The 20350-nt window shown below is 51.2% G+C and overlaps 1 protein-coding gene across 1 annotated transcript; it reads left to right on the plus strand.

Annotated features, from left to right (window-relative positions):
- Window positions 1–2823: 2823 nt before the first annotated feature.
- Window positions 2824–4036, plus strand: SOX4 (SRY-box transcription factor 4). Its single transcript, XM_029052517.1, has one exon. The coding sequence runs from the start codon at window positions 2843–2845 to the stop codon at window positions 3914–3916; it is 1074 nt and encodes a 357-aa protein (XP_028908350.1). The 5' UTR covers window positions 2824–2842; the 3' UTR covers window positions 3917–4036.
- Window positions 4037–20350: the final 16314 nt, after the last annotated feature.

The following is a 20350-nucleotide window of genomic DNA, read 5'->3' on the forward strand; positions in this document are numbered from 1 at the left end:
CAAGTACCAACATCGTTATTATCACCCCGCACACAGTAAGGGCTCAGCAATCGGGACTGGATATCGGGCAGGGATGGTCTCCGGTCGTGATCCGTCCACTCGGAGCGCTCAGTACGGAGCGCTCCGCCCATAGTAGGGGCTCAATAAGCGGCACCGAATGATTCCAAGTACCAACATCACTACTACTAGTCTGCACCCAGCCGGGGCTCAGTCCATGTGTCCGGCTACTGGGCGGGGATGGTCTCCGGTCGCAAACTGTCCATTCCGAGAGCTCGGTACAGAGCGTTCTGTACAGAGTAAGGGCTCAATAAATGCTCCTGAATGATTCCAAGTACCGACATCACTACTACTAGTCTGCACCCAGCCGGGGCTCGGTCCACGCGCCCGGCTCCTGGGCGGGGATGGTCTGCGGTCGCAAATGTCCACTCGGAGCGCTCAGTACGGAGCGCTCCGCCCATAGTAAGGGCTCAATAAATGTTCCTGAATGATTCCAAGTACCGACACGACCACTGCTAGTCTGCACCCAGCCAGGCCTCAGTCCACGGCTCCTGGGCAGGGATGGTCTGCGGTCGCAAACTGCGCACTCGGAGCGCTTAGTACGGAGCGCTCAGCACAAAGTAAGGGCTCAGTAAATGGCATCGAATGAATACAAGTACCAACATCACTACTACTAGTCTGCACCCAGCCGGGGCTCAGGACATGTGCCCGGCTACTGGGCGGGGAGGGTCTGCGGTCGTGATCTGTCCATCCGGAGCGCTTAGCACGGAGTGCTGTGCGCATAGTAAGGGCTCAATACATGGCACCGAATGATTCCAAGTACCAACATCACTACTACTAGTCTGCACCCAGCCGGGGCTCAGGACATGTGTCCGGCTCCTGGGCGGGGAGGGTCTGCGGCGGCAAACTGTGCACTCGGAGCGCTTAGTACAGAGTGCTGTGCGCATAGTAAGGGCTCAATACATGGCACCGAATGATTCCAAGTACCAACATCACTACTACTAGTCTGCACCCAGCCGGGGCTCAGGACATGTGTCCGGCTCCTGGGCGGGGAGGGTCTGCGGCGGCAAACTGTGCACTCGGAGCGCTTAGTACAGAGTGCTGTGCGCATAGTAAGGGCTCAATACATGGCACCGAATGATTCCAAGTACCAACATCACTACTACTAGTCTGCACCCAGCCGGGGCTCAGTCCATGTGTCCGGCTCCTGGGCGGGGAGGGTCTGCGGTCGTGATCTGTCCATCCGGAGCGCTTAGTACAGAGTGCTGTGCGCATAGTAAGGGCTCAATACATGGCACCGAATGATTCCAAGTACCAACTATTATCCGTCTGCACCCAGCCGGGGCTCAGGAGAGGCGCCCGGCTCCTGGGTTAGGGAGGGTCTGCGGCGGCAAACTGTGCACTCGGAGCGCTTAGTACGGAGTGCTGTGCGCATAGTAAGGGCTCAATACATGGCACCGAATGATTCCAAGTACCAACTATTATCCGTCGGCGCCCGGCTCCAGGGGGGAGCGCTCAGTACAGAGTAGGGGCTCCGGGGAGGGAGCAGAGGGGAGGGGAAGGCGGCCTCGTGCCAGGGGGGGCCGGGAATGAGGTCAGAGGGGGAGGCGGGGGGCGGGGGCGGGGCCGTCGCCGGGAGGGGGGCGGGTCTCGGCCAATGGGAACGCGAGGGGGGCGGGGCCGGGAGGGGGGGCGACCCGGGTCCGGCGCGCTGATTGGTCGGCGCCCTTGGCGGGGGAGGATAAAAAGGCGGGAAGAGGCGGCGGCGGCAGGACCGGCCGCAGGACCGGCCGCATGCAGCGCCCCGTCGCCGCCCGCCCGCTTTTTGGGGGGGTCCCCGCCCCGTCCGCACGGTAAGCCGGGGGGGAGCCGCACTATGCGCAAGACGCTCGGGCCCTCGTGAGCCGCGCCGGAGGGAGAACCCCCCCCCCCCCAAGAGCCGCCTTTGCCCAGGAAGCCTTCGCGGAGGCGGAGGACCTACAACTGCCGAGGTTTTGGGGGGTCACCCTCCCTCTGCTGCTGCTTCTCTTGGGCGCGGGGCGTGGGGACCCCCTTTCGGGGGAAGGGGGCGCCCCGGATCTTTCGCAGTTTTCCTCCCGCTCCAAGTGGAGCCCCCCCTTTTTGGGGGGGGGGGGGGGAAGGGGGCGCACCGGACCGTGGAGCCGGACCTCGGGGGGGTCTCAGCAAGTCGAACCCCCTTTTTGGGGGGGAAGGGGCGCACCGGACCTCGGAGCCGGACCTCGGGGTCTCAGCAAGTCGAACCCCCTTTTTGGGGTGCGCCGAACCTCGGGCCCTTTCCTCCTGCTGCAGCCGGACCTCTGGGTCTGAGCAAGTCGAGCCCCCCTTTTTTGGGGGACGGGGGCGCCCCGGACCTTGGGTCGTTTCCTTCCCCCCCCCCCCGTTGCAGCCGGGCCTCTGGGTCTGAGAAAATCGAGCCCCCCTTTTTTGGGGGACGGGGGCGCCCCGGGCCTTGGGTCGTTTTCCCCCCCGCTGCAGCCGGGCCTCTGGGCCTGAGCAAGTCGAGCCCCCCTTTTTTGGGGGCCGGGGGCGCCCCGGGCCTTGGGTCGTTTCCCCCCCCCTTGCAGCCGGACCTCGAGGTCTCAGCAAATCGAACCCCATTTTGGGGGGGAAGGGGGCGCCCCGGGCCTCGGGCCCTCGTCCACCCGCCGCGGCCGGACCTCGGGGTCCGAGCGAGTCGAGCCCCCTTTTGGGGGCCTTTTGGGGGGGGGGCGACTTTGTGCAGCCTCGCCCCCTCGGCCGGACCTTCGGGGGTCCGAAGAGGTTGAGCCCCCCCCACCTTGTTGGGGTTCGTTCTGCTCTGGGGGGGGGGGGGGGGGAGGGGGAGATGGTCCAGCAGACCAACAACGCGGAGAACACCGAAGCCCTCCTGGCCGGCGAGACGTCGGACTCCGGGGCCGGCCTGGAGCTGGGCATCGCCTCCTCCCCCACGCCGGCCTCCGGCGCGCACACGGGGGGCCGGCCCGACGACCCCGGCTGGTGCAAGACTCCCAGCGGACACATCAAGCGGCCCATGAACGCCTTCATGGTCTGGTCGCAGATCGAGAGGAGGAAGATCATGGAGCAGTCGCCGGACATGCACAACGCCGAGATCTCCAAGCGCCTGGGTAAGCGGTGGAAGCTGCTCAAGGACGGGGACAAGATCCCCTTCATCCGAGAGGCGGAAAGGCTGCGCCTCAAGCACATGGCCGACTATCCCGACTACAAGTACCGCCCCAGGAAGAAGGTCAAGTCCGCCAACGCCAACGCGCCGCCCTCCGGCCCGGCCGCCAAGCCGGGGGACAAGGGCGGAGGGCCCGGGGCGCCCCGACCCGCGCCCAAAAAGAGCGGCGGGAAACCGTCCTCGCCGCCCGCCAGGACCCCCGCCTCGTCTTCGGAGGCCGAAGCCCCGACGCCTCCCGCGCCGCTCCCGGCCTCCTCCCCGGCGGACAAGAGAGCCAAACGGGGGATGCCCGCCGTCGCCTCCTCCTCCTCCTCCTCCTCCTCCTCCTCCTCCTCCGCGCAGCCCTCCGCGGCGGCGGGCGACCCGCTCCCCGCGCCGAGGCCTCCGTCGCCCGCCACGTCCAGCGCGGCCTCGTGCCCGTCGTCGTCGGAGGAGGACGAGTTCGACGACGACCTGCTGGATCTGCGGCCCGGCCCGGGCTTCGAGAGCATGGCCCTGGGCGGCCTCGGCTCCTCTTCCTCCTCCTCCTCCTCCTCCTCCTCCTCCTCTTCCTCCTCTTCCTCCTCTTCCTCTTCTTCCTCCTCTTCCTCGGCCCTGGACCGGGACCTGGATTTTAGCCTGGAGGCCGGCTCCGGCTCCCACTTCGAGTTCCCGGACTACTGCACGCCCGAGGTCAGCGAGATGATCTCCGGGGACTGGCTGGAGTCCAGCATCTCCAACCTGGTCTTCACCTACTGACCTTGGGAGGACACGGGCACCTCCACCCACCCGCCTCCCCCCGGGAAGACAGGAGAAGAAAGAAAATCAGAGGAAAAATGCCGCCCGCTCCCTCCTCCGTCCCCTTTGCATGGACCTCCTTCTCCCCCCTCCTCCCCTCTGGGGGAGGCTTTTTGTTTTCCCCTCCCCCCTGGAGGGTGGGGAGGGGGACTTTTTTTATTTTTAAAGAAAAAATTATCAATAAATTCAAGCCCCCCCCCTTTTCCTTTTTTTTTTTTGCTGGAAAAATTGCTGCCCCAGGCGTGCACACCCATGGGGGGGCGGGGGAGCTCGCCTTGCAGGACCATAAATGCATGCGGGGGGGCTCTGTAGGCATGCATGCATGCGTGTGGGGGCTCTGCGTGCGTGCATGCATGCAGGGCTCTGCACACGCGGGCCTTTCCCCTCCATGCATGTACGCGGGGGGGCTGCGCATGCATGCGGGCGTGCTGCAACTCTGCAGGCATGCATCGGGGGGGACGGTGCATGCACGTCGAAGCTCAGCGTGCATGCACGCATGGGGGGGGGACTGCATGCATGCGGGGCTCCGCATGCATGCAATGCACTGGAGCAGTGGGGAGGATTGGGGGGGAGGGGGAGCGTCCTTTTTGTTTGCAAAGAATTGTTGGGACGCCGAGCTGGGCGCCTGCTGCGGTGCAGAGAGTCTTGGGGCAGATCCCTGCCCTTTTTGGGGGGGTGGAAGGATGCAGGATTTGCAGGGGACAGCTGCAACCCTCCTGCCCCGTTGCAGGAAGAGGAAAACGTGGACCGAGCTGGGAAATGCACCGGGATCCTACTGGGAAAAGAGTCGGGAATGGAGGGGGGGAGGGGCGGGAAGGACAGGGAAAAGGGCGGGAGGGGGTGGGAAAAAAAAGGATTTAAAAAAAAAAAACGAAACGGATTTGCACGTCTAGAGGAGAAGGTAGCGCTTTTTCCCTCCCCCTGCGGCCACCTTCTTCAAAGAAAAAAAAAATATAGAGCTATATATATATAAATAAATATATATATAAAATCAGTAGGACGGGACTAAGGAGAAAATGGAAAAAGTTGGGAAAGGAGAGAGGCGAAGCAGGCCAAGTTTCTGGATTGATGTGGTACCGGGAAAATGGAGAGAGATTTTTTTTTTTTTCCAAAAACAAAAAAAAAGCAAAAAAAAAAAAACACTTAAACGATGGGTTTTTTTCTTCTTCTTCTTCTTCTTCTCTTAATCGGAATCGTGACGGTGTTGGATGATTTCACTGGTGGGGTTTAATAGAGCATGTTATCCTGTCTTATCTTTGGAAGATTTCTGTATAAGACTGTTGAACAGTTGTATTTTTTTTTTTAATAGTGTAGGATAATATAAAAAAGGGGATAGATGGCGCTATGTTTGATTCCTACTACAACAACAAACAAAAAAAATAATAATAATCACCAGCTTTTTTTCATTCTTAACTCTTTTTTAAAGGATTCAAACGCAACTCAAATCTGTGCTGGACTTTTTTAAGAAAAAAAGAAATTCAGGACCAAATCTTTTCTCAGTGTGTATGTGTTTTCTTCCTCATGGGTGTAAATGAGAAGACTTGTCTTGTTTTCTTCACTGATGGGCCATCCTCCTATTTCTTTTCCTTGCAAATGTAATCAGATGCCATTTTATATGTGGACGTATTTATACTGGCCAAACATTTTTGACTTAGGACTTATTTTGACCTTTTTTTTTTTTTTTGGTGGTTCTCGTTACCCGCCCCATGTATTTGTTTCCTTCACTGAAGGGCTAGAGTTTTAACTTTTAATTTTTTATATTTAAATGTAGACTTTTGACACTTTTAAAAAACAAAAAAAAAACACACAAAAAAAAGAGAAGAGAGATGAAAACGTTTGATTATTTTCTCAGTGTATTTTTGTAAAAAATATATAAAGGGGGTGTTAATCGGTGTAAATCGCTGTTTGGATTTCCTGATTTTTATAACAGGGCGGCTGGTTAATAGATCACACAGGTTTTTGTTTTTGTTTTTTATTTTTTACAAAAGAAAGAATCAGCCCCTCTTTTCTCCATGTTTACACTTCAATCTGCAGGCTTCTTAAAGTGACAGTATCCCTTAACCTGCCTCCATCTCACTCTCACTCTCTGCTAGCATTGGAAGTCAGAAATTCTTCAAAAAAAGACAAAACCCAAGACGTTTTATGGAAATACTAGACAGTGCGGATGCTTTAAGGCTGGTGTATTTACAGCAAAGAGGGATCCTGTAGCTTTAATTTGTAAACCACATCTTCTTTGCACTTTTTTTTTTAATAAGCAAAAATGTGCCGTTTAAACCACTGGATCTATCTAAATGCCGATTTGAGTTCGCGACACTATGTACTGCGTTTTTCATCCTTGTATTTGACTATTTAATCCTTTCTACTTGTCGCTAAATATAATTGTTTTAGTCTCTTATGGCATGATGATAGCATATGTGTTCAGGTTTATAGCTGTTGTGTTTAAAGATTGAGAAAAGTGAAAACATCTTTGTACATTTAAGTCTGTATTATAATAAGCAAAAAAAAAGATTGTGTGTATGTATGTTTAATATAACATGACAGGCACTTGGACGTCTGCCTTTTTAAGGTAGTTCCGTTAAGGGGTTTTGTGTTTTTTTTGGTTTTTTGTTTTTTTTTTTACTTTTTTTTTTTTTTGTCACCCATCCTGTGCAATATGCTGTGTAGAATATTTGTCTTAAAAATCAACACCACAACACAATGTTTGGGGGGGGGGGAGAAAAAAAATCATGCCAGCTAATCATGTCAAGTTCACTGCCTGTCAGATTGTTGATATACCGTCTGTAAATACCTTTTTTTTTTTTGAGAAGGAAATAAAATCAGCTGGAACTGAACCCTAAAACTTGACTTTTTGTCATTTTTCTGCCTTCCGGCCAGGGCGGCTACACCAGGCTTTGGAGAGGAGCGTGGAACTCTTTTTTTTTTTCCTTTCTTGTCCCTGGAAAGATTTGGCAGGCGACCGCTGTGACGTGTGCTGATGGTTGGACCGAATGTGTGTCAGTCGACTTGCTTTCGAGGAATCCTCCTCCGCTGACCAGGTCCGGGCGGCCCGAAGCCCCCCTTCTTTCTTCCCCCCTGAGAATCCAAGACCGGGAGGGGGAAGGTGAAAGGCCGGAGAACGGTGGGTATCCTGCAGATTGGATCGGATTGACTTTTTTTTTTTCTGTCTTCTCCAACCGACTCTGTGCCCAGGAAACTTAAAACTCCCCCCCTCGCCCTTTTCCTGAGGCGGCGGGCCAGGAAAGGGGCCGGAATTCACTTGGGGCCTGAAGCGGGGGAGAATAAAATAACAGCAAGCGAGACCCATTTCACAAATGAACTCCGGCGTTCTGACCTGCGGCTTTTGGTTCGAGGCTTTACGGATGACAAGAGTAGATGATTTCTTTTAAGAGGTTTAGCTGCAAATTGCCCCTCCGATCCTAAACTCACCTTTCCCTTCTCATCCGGGTGAGAGGACGTTCGTGAGGAGAGAAGCGCGGCGGTGGATAATGACTTGCTCGCTGGCCTGTTGTTGGTTACCGAGACAGCGGAACCCTTGTTGGATCATCTATGGTCTTTTATTGAGTGCTTACTGTGAGTGGAGCGCTGTGAGCTCTTTGTGGGCGGCGAATGTCACTGTTTCTTGTTGCATGGTACTCTCCCGAGGGTTTAGTATAGTACTCTGCACACAGCGCTCAATAAATACAATTGAATGAATGCTAACCTCTTTTTCCACACCACCAGCTCCCCAAGGTGGCCCCGACCCATCATAAATACTCTTGTTGCTTCCCTATCTCTTCTTTTTTTTTTTTTTAAATGACTGATTTTCCCCCCCACCCCGGTTTGGGGGCTACCAACTCTTGTTATAGGCTCCCGAGCACTTAGTACACTGCTCTGCACTCAGCGTGATGCTTGACGCGTAGTAAGCGCTTAGCATGCTATCATCATCGGAAGTGAGCTGAAACGAGGAGCCCACTTGAGAAAATGTGTGTTTTCCCCCTCCCAGAATGAGCCCTTAGTCGTGCTTAGCTCAGTGCTTGCCACAGTCTGTGTACAATGAACACCGCTGAAAGAACTGACCTACGAAAATTGACTAGTCACTGAAAGGGGGAAAAGGAGAGTGATTGGGGAAGGGGTTTCTTTTTTTTCCCTCCCATCAATCGGCTTGTAAAATAAGCCCTCCATAGATGTCATTAATTGATTCCGCTAAGCCCCCCTCCCCCAAAGTCCACTCATCTTAATTCTTTCTGGATTTTCTAATTCCTGAGGGAGAAGAGAGATTGGAAATGGTTCCCCAGGAAATCTGGATTCTGTCTGGCTTTAGAGGGGTCAGAGCAGGGCCCGGCTGGGGAGAGAGTGAACATGGAGTAGAAACGCTTCTGGATTGGAAGCTCGTCGGGGGCAGGGAATGTGTCTGTCAGCTCTGTCTTACTCTCCCATGTGTTCGGTGCTCTGCACACAGTAAGTGCTCAATGAATACCATTGATGAGATCTAAAATCAATCGGATGTATTAATGATTGTGGTATGTAGTTAGCACTTTCTGTGTGCTAGGCACTGTACTAAGCGCTGGATTGAGTACCTACTGAGAGCACCATACTCAGCGCTGGGGAGAGTGCAGATATGACGATATGATGAGTGGGTCAGTACATCTCCCCCTTCAGCGAGATGGTAGCTCCGACCCACTTAAGCTCTTCAAGAATTCCAGTTTTAGACAAACTTGGAGCAGGCAATTCGCTTTTGTTTTTGTCCGTTTAGTAGCGATTCCCCACCTTTCAGGTGAACTGACTCCTAGGCCCCCTTACCCACTCTAGCAAAGATAAGAGAAAAATCCTCCTTCCAGCCCCCCCGCAGTCTCTGAAATCTTTGGTTTCTGGCTCTTTCTGCAGGAAAAAAAAAAAAACCCACCCCCAAAACACATTTATTCTGCCTCTGATCTCCCCACTCTGCTAGGAACGGCCTCAAGAAAGTGGAAACTGTCTCGCTTTTCAAAGAAGCCGGGAGAGAGGAAAGGGGTTTTACTTGGTGAAGTAATTAGCATGTCGGGTTGTGGCTTAAGGTTTTACTTTTACACTGGCAGTGGTGGGATTTCAGGACTTTTGACTGCAGCTTCTTTTTTGTGGATGATTTCCATCGCAGCCCATTGAAAGTACCAGAATCGTGGGCTGGAGAGAGGGGGAAGGAGGTGCCTGTATCTTTCACTGTCTGCTCTCTCTCCCCTGGGATTTGGGGAGAGGGAAGATAATGCATAATATTCCCATTCCTCCACCTTTCCCTTTCGGTCCGATGTTTTGTGTTGTCTGATTCCCGTCTTAATATCACTGCTTCCCAAATGAAAGCGTCAATATTTTCCTCCTTCCACCAGGTGATACGTAAATGCAAAAAAACATGTTTACACTCCTTGTCTCCGCTGAATCAATTTCCATTCACTAGGGGGAATGGTGTCAGGCAGTGCCAGGATAATACACACACACACACACACACATATACACACAAATGTACTCGCACAGAAACCTAACTGTCTTGGATGGCTCGCTTGTTTTAGATAATCCGATGCCCTGGCAGAAAATTGATTGGTTTCACGTTTGTCCTCTTAAGAGTTTTAATTATCCGATTGTTCTGAAAAGCCACATCTTCTGGCAAGTCCTCTAGACTCCACCAAACAAACGTGAGCCTGTCCAACTTGCTCAGGCAAGTCAAGTCAGCCCCTCCCTGAGTCCCCCTGAAGTGTCTGGAGAAAATTCCAGAAGATTCAGGCCGACGGGGCCCAGGTCCCAGGGGTTTTCTGGATCTCGGGTGCTGCTCGGCGGCCACCAGAGAGTTGTAGGTCCCAGACCCGTGACGCTGGGTTTACGGGCAAAAGAGGATGTGAGAAGTTGGCAATTAACGGGTTGGTGAACCAGAAAGCCAAGTCAGACCCTCCTATTAATAACCATTTTACCTTGGTTGATTGTAGAGCTTTTTCATTTTCCAAAGGGCTTTCGCACCAGTTGCCTCATTTTATCCCCACGGGATCCCTGGGAGGAAGGGAGAGGCCAATGTTATTATTCCCCTCTCTTCAGAGGAGGCAACTGAGGCCCAGAGAGGTGAAGCGACTTGCCCCGGCTCACACGGCGGGCCAGGGGCAGAGACGGGAGTAGAACCCAGATCTCCATTCCCAGGCCCAGGTTTTCTCCATCTGGCTGGGTGTGTGCCTTCCTCTATCAGCCCTCCCCTCTGACTCGACTGTCCTTTTGGGCTTAAGCGCTTTGATAGTCATTCAGTTGTACTTATTGAGCTCTTATTGTGTACAGAGTACTGTAATAAGCACTCGGGGAGAGTACACTGTAGCGCACCCCCAGGCCCAGCCCCCTTAAATTCTTCCACTCTACTATTTCCCCCTATCCATAATTTATTTTAACAGCTGCCTCCTGTAAACTGAAAGCTCCTCAAGGGTAGGGATCAAATCTACCAACTGTGTTGTAGATTGTAAGCTCGTTGTGGGCAGGGAATGTGTCTGTTTATTGTTATATCGTATTCTCCCAGGTGTGTAGTACGTTTAGTACAGTGCTCTGCACCCAGGAAGCGCTAGTTAAATATGACGACTGATCGATTGGTGACAAGTGGGGCTATCCACAGTTCCCCAAGAGGGTTCTTAGCCCGAGCCCACCTATCAATCAATCGATCGGTGGTATTTATTGAGCCCTTCCAGGGTGAAGAGTATTGTACTAAGCGCTTGGGAGAGTACAATATGACAGAGTTGGTAGACACGTTCCCTGCCCACAAGGAGCTTACGGTCTAGAGGGGGGAGACGGATATGAATATAAATAGATTGATTACGGATACGGACAGAAGTGCGGGGGGTCACTTATGGCTCTGCTCTGCTTTGCAATTTTCCCTGAGGCTGTGGTCCCGGGGCTGACGTTTCTCCTAAGCGGATATGAAATGATCCCCGGGTAATCCGACCACGGAAAAAAAAACCCAGCCAGGGTGCCATGAACTCGTGGGCTTGCAGGGAGGGGGGTGGGTTAGAGTGAATGGAAAGAAGAGAGAAGCCGGGTGGCCTCGTGGAAAGACCACGGCTGTTCCTGGCAGTCAGGGGTTCGAATCCCGGCTCCGCCATGTGCCCGCTGTGTGGCCTTGGGCAAGTCATTTCACTCTACCTCATCTGTAAAATAAGGATCCGGTGAGTTTTCTCCCTTCTAGTCAGATGGTGAGCCCTTACTGGGACAGAGGTGTCCGACCTGATTATCCAGGATTAACCAGAGTGTTTGGCAGATAGAGAACGCATCAATTATTATTATAATTATTATGTGCTTACTATGTGTCAGGCACTGTCCTAAACACCGGGATAGGTACCGGTTACAAGATGCAAGGGCGTAACAAAGAGCAAGCAGCGTGGCCTAGTGGAAAGAGCGTGGGCCTGGGAGTCAGAGAACTTGGGTTCTAATTCCCACTCCTCTACCTGTCTGCTATTCATTCATTCAGTCAGTCGGTCGTATTTATTGAGCGCTTACTGTGTGCAGAGCACTGTACAAAGCACTTGGAAAGTGCGGTTCAGCAATAGAGAGTGATAATCCCTGCCCACAGCCAGCTTACAGTCTAGAAGGGGAGAGACAGACATCCAAACAAGTAAACGGGCAACAGTACAGATAAATAGAATTATAGATATATACACATCAAAACAAGTAAACAGGCATCAATATAAATAAATAGAATTATAGATATGTACATATATACACAAGTGCTGAGTATGTATATACATATGTATATATGTACATATATACACGAGGGGAGAGGGGAGTAAAGCTAAGGGAGCGAGTCGGGGCGATGCAGAGGGTGACCTTGGGTAAGTCACTTTACTTTTCAGTGGCTCGCCTCATCTGTAAAAAATCGAGATTAAGAACTGCGAGCCCCATGTGGGCCCGAGACTGCGTCCAACCCGCTTATCTCGCATTTACCCCAGCGCTAGGAACAGTCTTGGACACATCGGAAGCCCTTCACCAGGACCGTGATTACCATAATCGTAGAAAATCCCACCCGTAGAGAATTGCCTAAAGGATCTCCCTGCTGGGGTCTCCGGCAGAGAAACCCTCCTGCCTCCCCCTCCCTCAAGGGCACTTCTCTGGCCGATCGCTCCCCTCTTCTTCATCTCAAGATGGTCGGTCTCAAACTAAGTTAGAAAGAATGGGAAGCAAATGCAGTCTGGAGGCCGCTCCATGTTTGTTCCTGTGTGTCTCCGCATGTTAAAGCAAGCAGGAGGTTTCTTGTATACTTAAGAGGGGCAGGGGGAAGAGCAAGCAGAGGCGGCAGTGGTAATATCGCTTATGTTTATAAAGCAAGAGGCCTAAGGTTTCAACACGCTCTGTAGAAATGGGCGTGTACACGCACCCAGACACAGCAGGACTGAATCTCTGTTACCTCTCCCAGAGGGAAGCCCTATTCCCATTTTGCGGATGAAAAGACTGAGGCCAAGGGAGGGAAGCGTCCTATCTAAATTGGCAAGGGACTCGTGAGCTCCCAGACCACAGGCTAAACCTCCCGGCCCCACTTCTCAGCACCAAAATAATAGTAATAATTATGGTACTTGTTAAGCGCTTTGTGTCAACCACTGTTCTGAGCACTGGGGTTGATGTAAGTTCATCCGTTGGGACACATTCCCTGTCCCACAAGGGACTCAAACTCTTGTCGCCATTTTAAAGATGAGGTAACCGAGGGCACAAAGTTAGGAGACACCAAAGCTGAAAATTCCGGTCCCTGTTATATTGTACTCTCCCAAGCGCTCGGTACAGTGCTCTGCATGCGGTAAGCACTCAGTAAATACAATGGACTGGTTGATTGGCCCATCTGCAGGTCCAGCTCCGGGAATAAGGCACCCAGGCCTAGGCGGAATCCGTTTGAGAAGCAGCGTGGCCTAGTGGCTAGAGCAAGGGCCTGGGAGTTAGAAGGACCCTCGTTCTGATCCTGACTCCACTGCTTGTCTGCTGTATGACCTTGGTCAAGTCACTTCTCCGGGCCTCGGTTCCCTCATCTGTAAAATGGGGATTAAGACTGGGAGCCCCATGTGGGGTAGGGACTATGTCCAACCTGATTAGCTTGTGCCTACCCCAGTGCTTAGTAGAGTGCCTGGCACGTAGGAAGCGCTTAACAAACACCATAAAATGTAATGTTGGTATTTGTTAAGCGCTTACTATGTGCAGAGCACTGTGCTAAGCTCTGGGGTAGATACAGGGTCATCAGGTTATCCCTCGTGAGGCTCCCGGTCTTAATCCCCATTTTAAAGATGAGGTAACTGAGGCACAGATAAATTAAGTGACTTGCCCACAGTCACCCAGCTGACAAGTGGCAGAGCCGGGAGTCGAACCCGTGACCTCTGACTCCCAAGCCCGGGCTTTTTCCACTGAGCCACGCAATCATTATCACTTGGCAAAGTGGGAAAGGGATGAGTCTTCTCTGGGCTGCTGGGACTTAATAATAATAATAATAATAATGTTGGCATTTGTTAAGCGCTTACTATGTGCAGAGCCCTGTTCTAAGCGCTGGAGTAGACACAGGGGAATCAGGTTGTCCCACGTGGGGCTCACAGTCTTAATCCCCATTTTACAGATGAGGGAAGTGAGGCACAGAGAAGTCAAGTGACTTGCCCACAGTCATACAGCTGACAAGTGGCAGAGCTGGGATTCGAACCCATGACCTCTGACTCCAAAGCCCTGGCTCTTTCCACTGAGCCACTGAGAGTCTTCCCAGGCTCTGGTAACATCTGCACCTCGAAGTCTGCAGTTCTAATAATAATGATGATAGTAATTATGATATTTGTAAAGTGCTTACTCTGTGCCAAGCACTTTTCTAAGTGCTGGGGTAGATACAAGGTAATCGGGTCAGACACACAGTCCCTGTCCCACATGGCGCGCTCGGTCTTAATCCCCATTTTACAGATGGGGTAACTGAGGACCGGAGAAGTGAAGCGAACTGCCCAAGGCCTCCCAACGGTGGCGGAACTGGGATCAGAACCCGGGTCCTCGACTCCCAAGCCCGAGCTCTCGCCACTAGCCCGTGCGGCTTCTCTGGGTAAACCGGGTGGCACTGGGTCCGCGGAAGATTATACCGGGAGGAGTTTGACTGGGGTAAGACAGGCTGAGGGAGGGAGACGGGAATCTTCTTCTGAGAGGGGAGGGAAGGGGGAAGGGAAGCATGGGCTAATCAAAGGCTTCTTCTCTGCCGACTGGATTGTAAGTGAAGAAACTGGAATCCATTTAGAGGAGGGCCACATCCGACCCAATATATCCTAATTAGATTGACCGTTGGCTACAGTTAACTTCAAGGTTTTATGGTTTCCTGCCTGTGTTGTTTTCCTCCTCAAAGTTTTTAAAAAAATACCAAGAGCCACACACCCCACACCGCCATTCCCTGGGGGCAGAGGCGGGGATGGTTTCTAGGCGTGGCGTGGCCTAGTGGAAAGAGCGAGGACCTCCTGGGGGCCGGAGGACCTGGGTTCTAATCCCGCGCTGCTGTGTGTCCTTGGGCAAGTCACTTGGGTTCTCTGGGTCTCCGTTCTCCTGCTCTCCCTCCTACTTAGACTGTGAGCCCCATGTGGGACGGGGACTGTCCAAGCTGGTTAATCTGCATCTACCCCAGCGCTTAGAACAGGGTTTGCCGCACAGTAGGTGCTTAAAAAATACCATAAAAAAGTGAGAGGCAGCATGGTCTAGTGGATAGAGCGTGGGCCCGGGAGTCAGAAGGACCTGGGCTCTAATCCTGGCTCTGCCACTTGTCAGCTGTGTGACTCGGGGCAAGTCACTTCACTTCTCTCTGCCTCAGTTACCTCATCTGTAACGCGGGGATTAATACTCTGAACCCCATGTGGGATTATGGATTGGTGTCCAACCTCATCCCCCTCTAGACTATAAACTCTTTGTGGACAGGGAATGTGTCTGTTACAATGTAATATTCTACTCTCCCAAGCACTTAATAGAGTGCTCTGCACACATTAAGCGCTCAATAAATACAACTGACAGACTGTTAGGTTGTCAGCTACACCAGTGCTTAGGACAGTGCCTGGCACCAAGTAAGAGTTTAACAAATACTACGGAAAAGAAAAGATGACTCTGAAGCCCGTAACTTGGGTTAACTTTCTCCGCCGAGGAATAGGGGCCAGTTGGCAGTCTGTTCTCACTTGGTTTCCGTCCAGATGTCCAGTTATAGGAGCCAGTCAGAGCAGAAAGGAATCCTCAGAGGTGGGAGCTCAGCAGGACCTGCCCCCACGGGGAATCAGACCCCCCAAATCTTCACAAGGTCCAAATTAACTAAAGGGTGCCCCTCCCCCTCTCTGGGATCAGGGACTGTGTCTGTTTATTGTTATATTGTACTCTCTCAAGCGCTTAGTACAGAGCTCTGCCCGCAGTAAGCGCTCAATAAATACAATTGACTGATTGATTGACTGGCCAACCCACCAGTCCTCCAGCCCTGCCCTCAGATTCATTCATTCAACCATATTTATTGAGCGCTTAGTGTGTGCAGCGCACTGTACTATGCGCTTGGGAAGTACGATTCAGCGACGGAGACAGTCCCTGCCCACAACGGGTTCACAGTCTGGAAGAATGGAGACAGACATCAAAACAAGCAAACAGGCATCAGTCGCATCATTATAAATAAATAGAATTATAGGTATATTCACATCGTTAATAAAAATACATAGAATTATAATTATAAATACGGACATGTATACGCAAGTGCTGTGGGGCAGGGAGGGGGGTAGAGCAAAGAGAGCGAGTGGGGGCGATGGGGAGGGGAAGCAGAAGAAAAGGGGGTTTAGTCGGGGAATTCATATGCAAAACTCTCCCAAGAGCAGAAAGTTCAGTCATTCAATCGTATTTATTGAGCGCTGATTATGTGCAGGGCACTATTCTAAGCTTTTGGGAGAGTACAGCGCACCAATTAAGCGAGACATTCCCTGCCCGTCAAGGGCTTACAGTTGAATCCCATCCCAATTTTCGAGAAGGGGTAAAGAGAAACAGATTTCTCCCCCTGCCTGATCAAGGGGTCATTTTCTGTCATAATCGGTCGTTGAAAGTCAGGAAGCAAACATAGATCTCGATCGTGACCTTTCGCACGAGCATCTTCAGTAGTGAAGGGCCGGTAGCTTTAGGATGATAATTAGGTAATGAGGATGTGCAGGTAGCTGCTTTGTTCCTGCTAAACATCCAGCCTCTATTTAATGATCAATTAACTACGGTTTTGTGCTTTAATGGCCATTTTTCTAGTCAGCGATTGTCCCACATTTTTCCCCGGACTCCAAGCGGCTTCCTCTGTTCCTATTGTCCAGGCTCCAGCTCCTTCTGCTCTTCAGTTCTCACTCTGAGGTTCTTCTCACTGTTTCTGCCAGGACTGTTCAGCCCTTTCTAGGTGTCAAACTCTCTTCTAAGCCCTGGGAGAGTTGCAGGTTAATTAGGTTGGACACAGTCCCTGTTCCACATGGGCCTCACGGTCTAAGTTGGAGGGAGAACGCAACTGAGACGCAGAAATATTAAGTCACTTGCCCAAGGTCACACAGCGAGCAATTGGGAGAGCCAGGATTAGAACCCAAGTCTGCTGACTCCCAGGCTTGTGCTCTCTCCGCTAGGCCATGCTGCATCTCTCCGACGTCATCCAATCGTTCGGTCGTATATTCAGCGCTTAGAACAGTGCTCGGCACATAGTAAGCGCTTAACAAATACCAACATTATTATTGAGCGTATACTACGTGCGGAGCGCTGTACTAAGCCCTTGGGAAAGTACGACAGAGCAGGGTCTCTGAGCCCGTAAAGAGGGAAGCCAAGAGCGAATCTCACAGAAAGCTGGGGGTTTTGCTGGTTTTGCCCTGGATTTTCATTTTATTTTCAGAATTTCCAAGAAGAGACGAAGAACGCTTCAGAAAAAATGGTATCTAAGCCAGATATCAAGTTTCCTCTGTGAGCTCACTGAGGGCTATTGCAGTGTCTCATTTGGTAACCATAAGCCCTGACTGATGTTAAGGATAAACTCCTTGAGGGCAAGGATCATGCCTAGGAATTCTTTTTAGTCCCCCAAGCACCTTGTTCAGGGTCCGGCAAGCTGTGGGAGCTCAGTCAATCCTCTTGGTCGATTTTCAAGTCAGGAGGAAAATCTAAAACCTGATCAGGACCTCACGCAGGCATCTTTAGTAGTCAAGGGCCGGTAACCGTAGGGTAGAGAAGCAGCGTGGAAAGAACGTGTTGGAAAGATCACGGGCTTGGGAGTCAGAGGTCGTGGGTTCTAATCCCCACTCCGCCCCTTATCGGCTGTGTGACTTAGGACCAGTCGCTTGACTTCTCTGTGTCCGTTACCCCATCTGTAAAAGGGGGATAAGGACTGTGAGCCCTAAGTGGGACAACCTGATAAACTTGTATCTACCCCCACGCTTAGACCAGCGTTTCACACACAGTGAGAGCTTAACGGATACTATCATCATCAAAAAATACCATCGTTTTGTGTATGTTTTTGATGATTAGGTAGTGAGGACGTGCAGGTTGCTGCTTTGTTTCATCCGGGCTGTGTTTAATCATCAATTAACTAGGGTTTTGTGCTTTAATGGCCAAAGTAGTTGCGCCCTTTAGTCCGTGAGCCCGTCATTGGGCAGGGATTGTCTCTGTCTGTTGCTGAATTGTACAGTCCAAGTGCTTAGTACAGAGCTCTGCACATAGGAAGCGCTCAATCAATACTACTGAATGAATGAACAAGGAGTAATAGTTTCAGGAGTAGAAGAAGTATTAGGATTTATTGAGTATGCAGTGGGAGCGCTGCCCTGATTATCCTCTATTTCGCCACCGACCCCTCGCCCACGTCCTGCCTCTGGCCTGGAATGCCCTCCCTCCTCATATGCAACAGACCGTTACTCTCCCCCACCTTCAGAGCCTTACTGAAGGCACATCTCCTCCAGGAAGGCTTCCCTGACTAGACCTCTTTTCCTTTTCTTCACGTCCCTTCTGAATTGCCCAGACTTGCTTCCTTTCTTCATTCCCCATCCCAGCTCCACAGCACTTATGTCGATATCGGTCATTTATTTGTTGGTGTTAATGTCTGTCTCCCCCTCTAGACAGTAAACTCGATGTGGGCGGAGAATGCGTCTGTTATATTGTACTCTCCCAAGCGTCTAGTAGGGTGCTCTGCACACAGCGAGTGCTCAGTAAATATGACTGACTTGGGAAAGTACCTCAGAAGTGAATTGAAATTCAACCAAAGCTTTAAGCTCGGCCTTTCTCCTACCAAAAGAATGAAATGCTTTATTAACTGACTGATTTCCATAAATAATCGAGGTAACTGACGATTCGATTTGCCAAGTTGTTTGCTTTTCCAAGTTTTCAGAGTTAGGGATGTTACGTTGAAACAGGAAATGTCCACCAGAGGCATGCTATAAATTCTGTGGCTGCCGAGGGGAATTATATATCAGAGAAATAAATGTTTCCAACACTAATAACGAAATATACCCTCAAGCCAAGAGAGTATAGGGATTTCAGCAATATGAAAGTGGAAATCAAAATAATGAGGGTTCGCTGTTCTTTGAGAGTCCTTGTAAGAGACCTAGGAAGTAGACACTTGGTTGTTCAAAGATTTATTCGGTATGACTCTCCGAGATCTTGTGATCCTTGTGAGATTCAGAGCGGGATATGCGTGGCCCTGAAAGATACTAATAGCATTAGGGGCCGCTTTGCGCGGTGCAATATTCCAGCTACTTGCGAAGTGAAGAAATGATATGTTCCCTGCCCACAGAGAGCTTACTCTCGTAGGAAAGAGGAGCGCTCCGAAGAAAGGCTGAGAAAGGATGGAGGAAGCTAAAGTCCTTTGTCCAGTTTCATCAGTGGGGCCGATTGAGGACTTAATGTGAACGTCCTACCAATGCCTTCTGTGTGCAGAGCTCTCAGTTGGGTCCCTACTGGACCCAGAGCACTGTGCTGGGCATCTACTGTAGGCAGAGCACTCAACTGGATGCCGAGAGCCCGGTATCGGGTGCCTACTGGGGGTTTATGGGATACAGGGCACTGTACTTGGGGCCTAATGTGTGCAGAGCAGAACTCCATACTGTGCCTCAGTTCTCTCATCTGGAAAACGGGGATTGAGACTGTGAGGCCCACACAGTCCAACTCGATTTGCTTGCATCCACCCCAGCGCTTAGTACAGTGCCTGGCAATATAGTAAGTGCTTAACAAATACCATCATTATTCTTATTATTACACTGGGTCCTTACTCTGGGCAGCGTGCTACGCTAAGCACAATAAAGCATAGTCTTTGCCCACAAGAGGTTTACAGTTATTATTATTATTATTATACTTGTTAAACACTTGCTATGTGTCGAGCCCTGTTCTAAGCACTGGAACGGATGCGAGTAAATCAGACTGGACATAGTTCCTGTCCCATACGGGGCTCACGGTCTACGGAGGATAACAAAGGAGGAGGCTCTACCATTCATTCATTCAATGGTATTTATCGAGCTCTTACTGTGTGCAGAGCACTGTACTAAGCGCTTGGATGTGTGACCTTGTGCAAGTCATTTCACTCCTCTGTGCCTCAGATTCCCTCCCCTGCAAAATGGGGAGACCCGCACTCTCTCCTACTGAGGCCGTGAGCCCCATATGGGAACCTGATGCTCTTGTGTCTACCCCAGGGCTTTGTATAGTGCTTAGTCCCCAGTAAGCACGATACAAATATGATTATTCTTATTAAGGATGGTATTTCTTATGCACTTACAGTATGCTGAACACTAGGCTAGGGCCTGGGGTAGATACAAGATCATCAGATGGGACTTTTTTCTATGAATAATAATCATAATAATAATGGTGTCTGTTAAGCGCTTAGTATGAGCCAAGCACTGTTCTATTCCACTTGGGACTCGGAGTCTGCGGTAGTTAGATCCTACAGCCCCTCTCCTTTATCCCCCCTCTCTATTCTCCATCCCCCCTTCCCTCCCTCATTCCCCCTCACCCCCACAAAGAGATTGTCTGCCCACTTGTCCACTGTGGGACTCGGGTTGAGTCATTTAACTTCTCTGTGGCGCAGATCCGTCATCTGTAAAATGAAGATTAAGGCTGTGAGCCCCATGTGGAACAGGGGCTGTGTCCAATCTGATGAGCTTGTATCTACCCCAGCGCTCAGTATAATGCCTGGCACATAGTGAGCGCTTAATAAATGCCATAAAAAAATCCATCCGGGACCCTCCTTATCCTGAGAGCTAGCCATCCGGAGGCTCCCGGGAGCCCGGGCTTCCTGTCTGACCTGTCAGTTGGCCCACTGGGTTATTCCGTGCCCATTTTCATTCCCCCAGTTTCCCAACAGCTCAGAGGCTTTGCCTTATCTCCGACCCATCTCTGATTCAAGCGAGACTATCTGGAGGGACCCTAATTACCCAAGCCTCCTTCTCCCTCTCGCAAGTGACTGCATGTTTTCTGAAACCA

The sequence above is a fragment of the Ornithorhynchus anatinus genome, chromosome X2 (genome assembly GCF_004115215.2).
Source record: "Ornithorhynchus anatinus isolate Pmale09 chromosome X2, mOrnAna1.pri.v4, whole genome shotgun sequence".
Lineage (NCBI taxonomy): Eukaryota > Metazoa > Chordata > Mammalia > Monotremata > Ornithorhynchidae > Ornithorhynchus > Ornithorhynchus anatinus.

What these genes read in the sequence shown, in the direction of transcription:
- SOX4 (XM_029052517.1), top strand. Translation starts at nt 2,843, where the DNA reads ATGGTCCAGCAGACCAACAACGCGGAGAACACCGAAGCCCTCCTGGCC.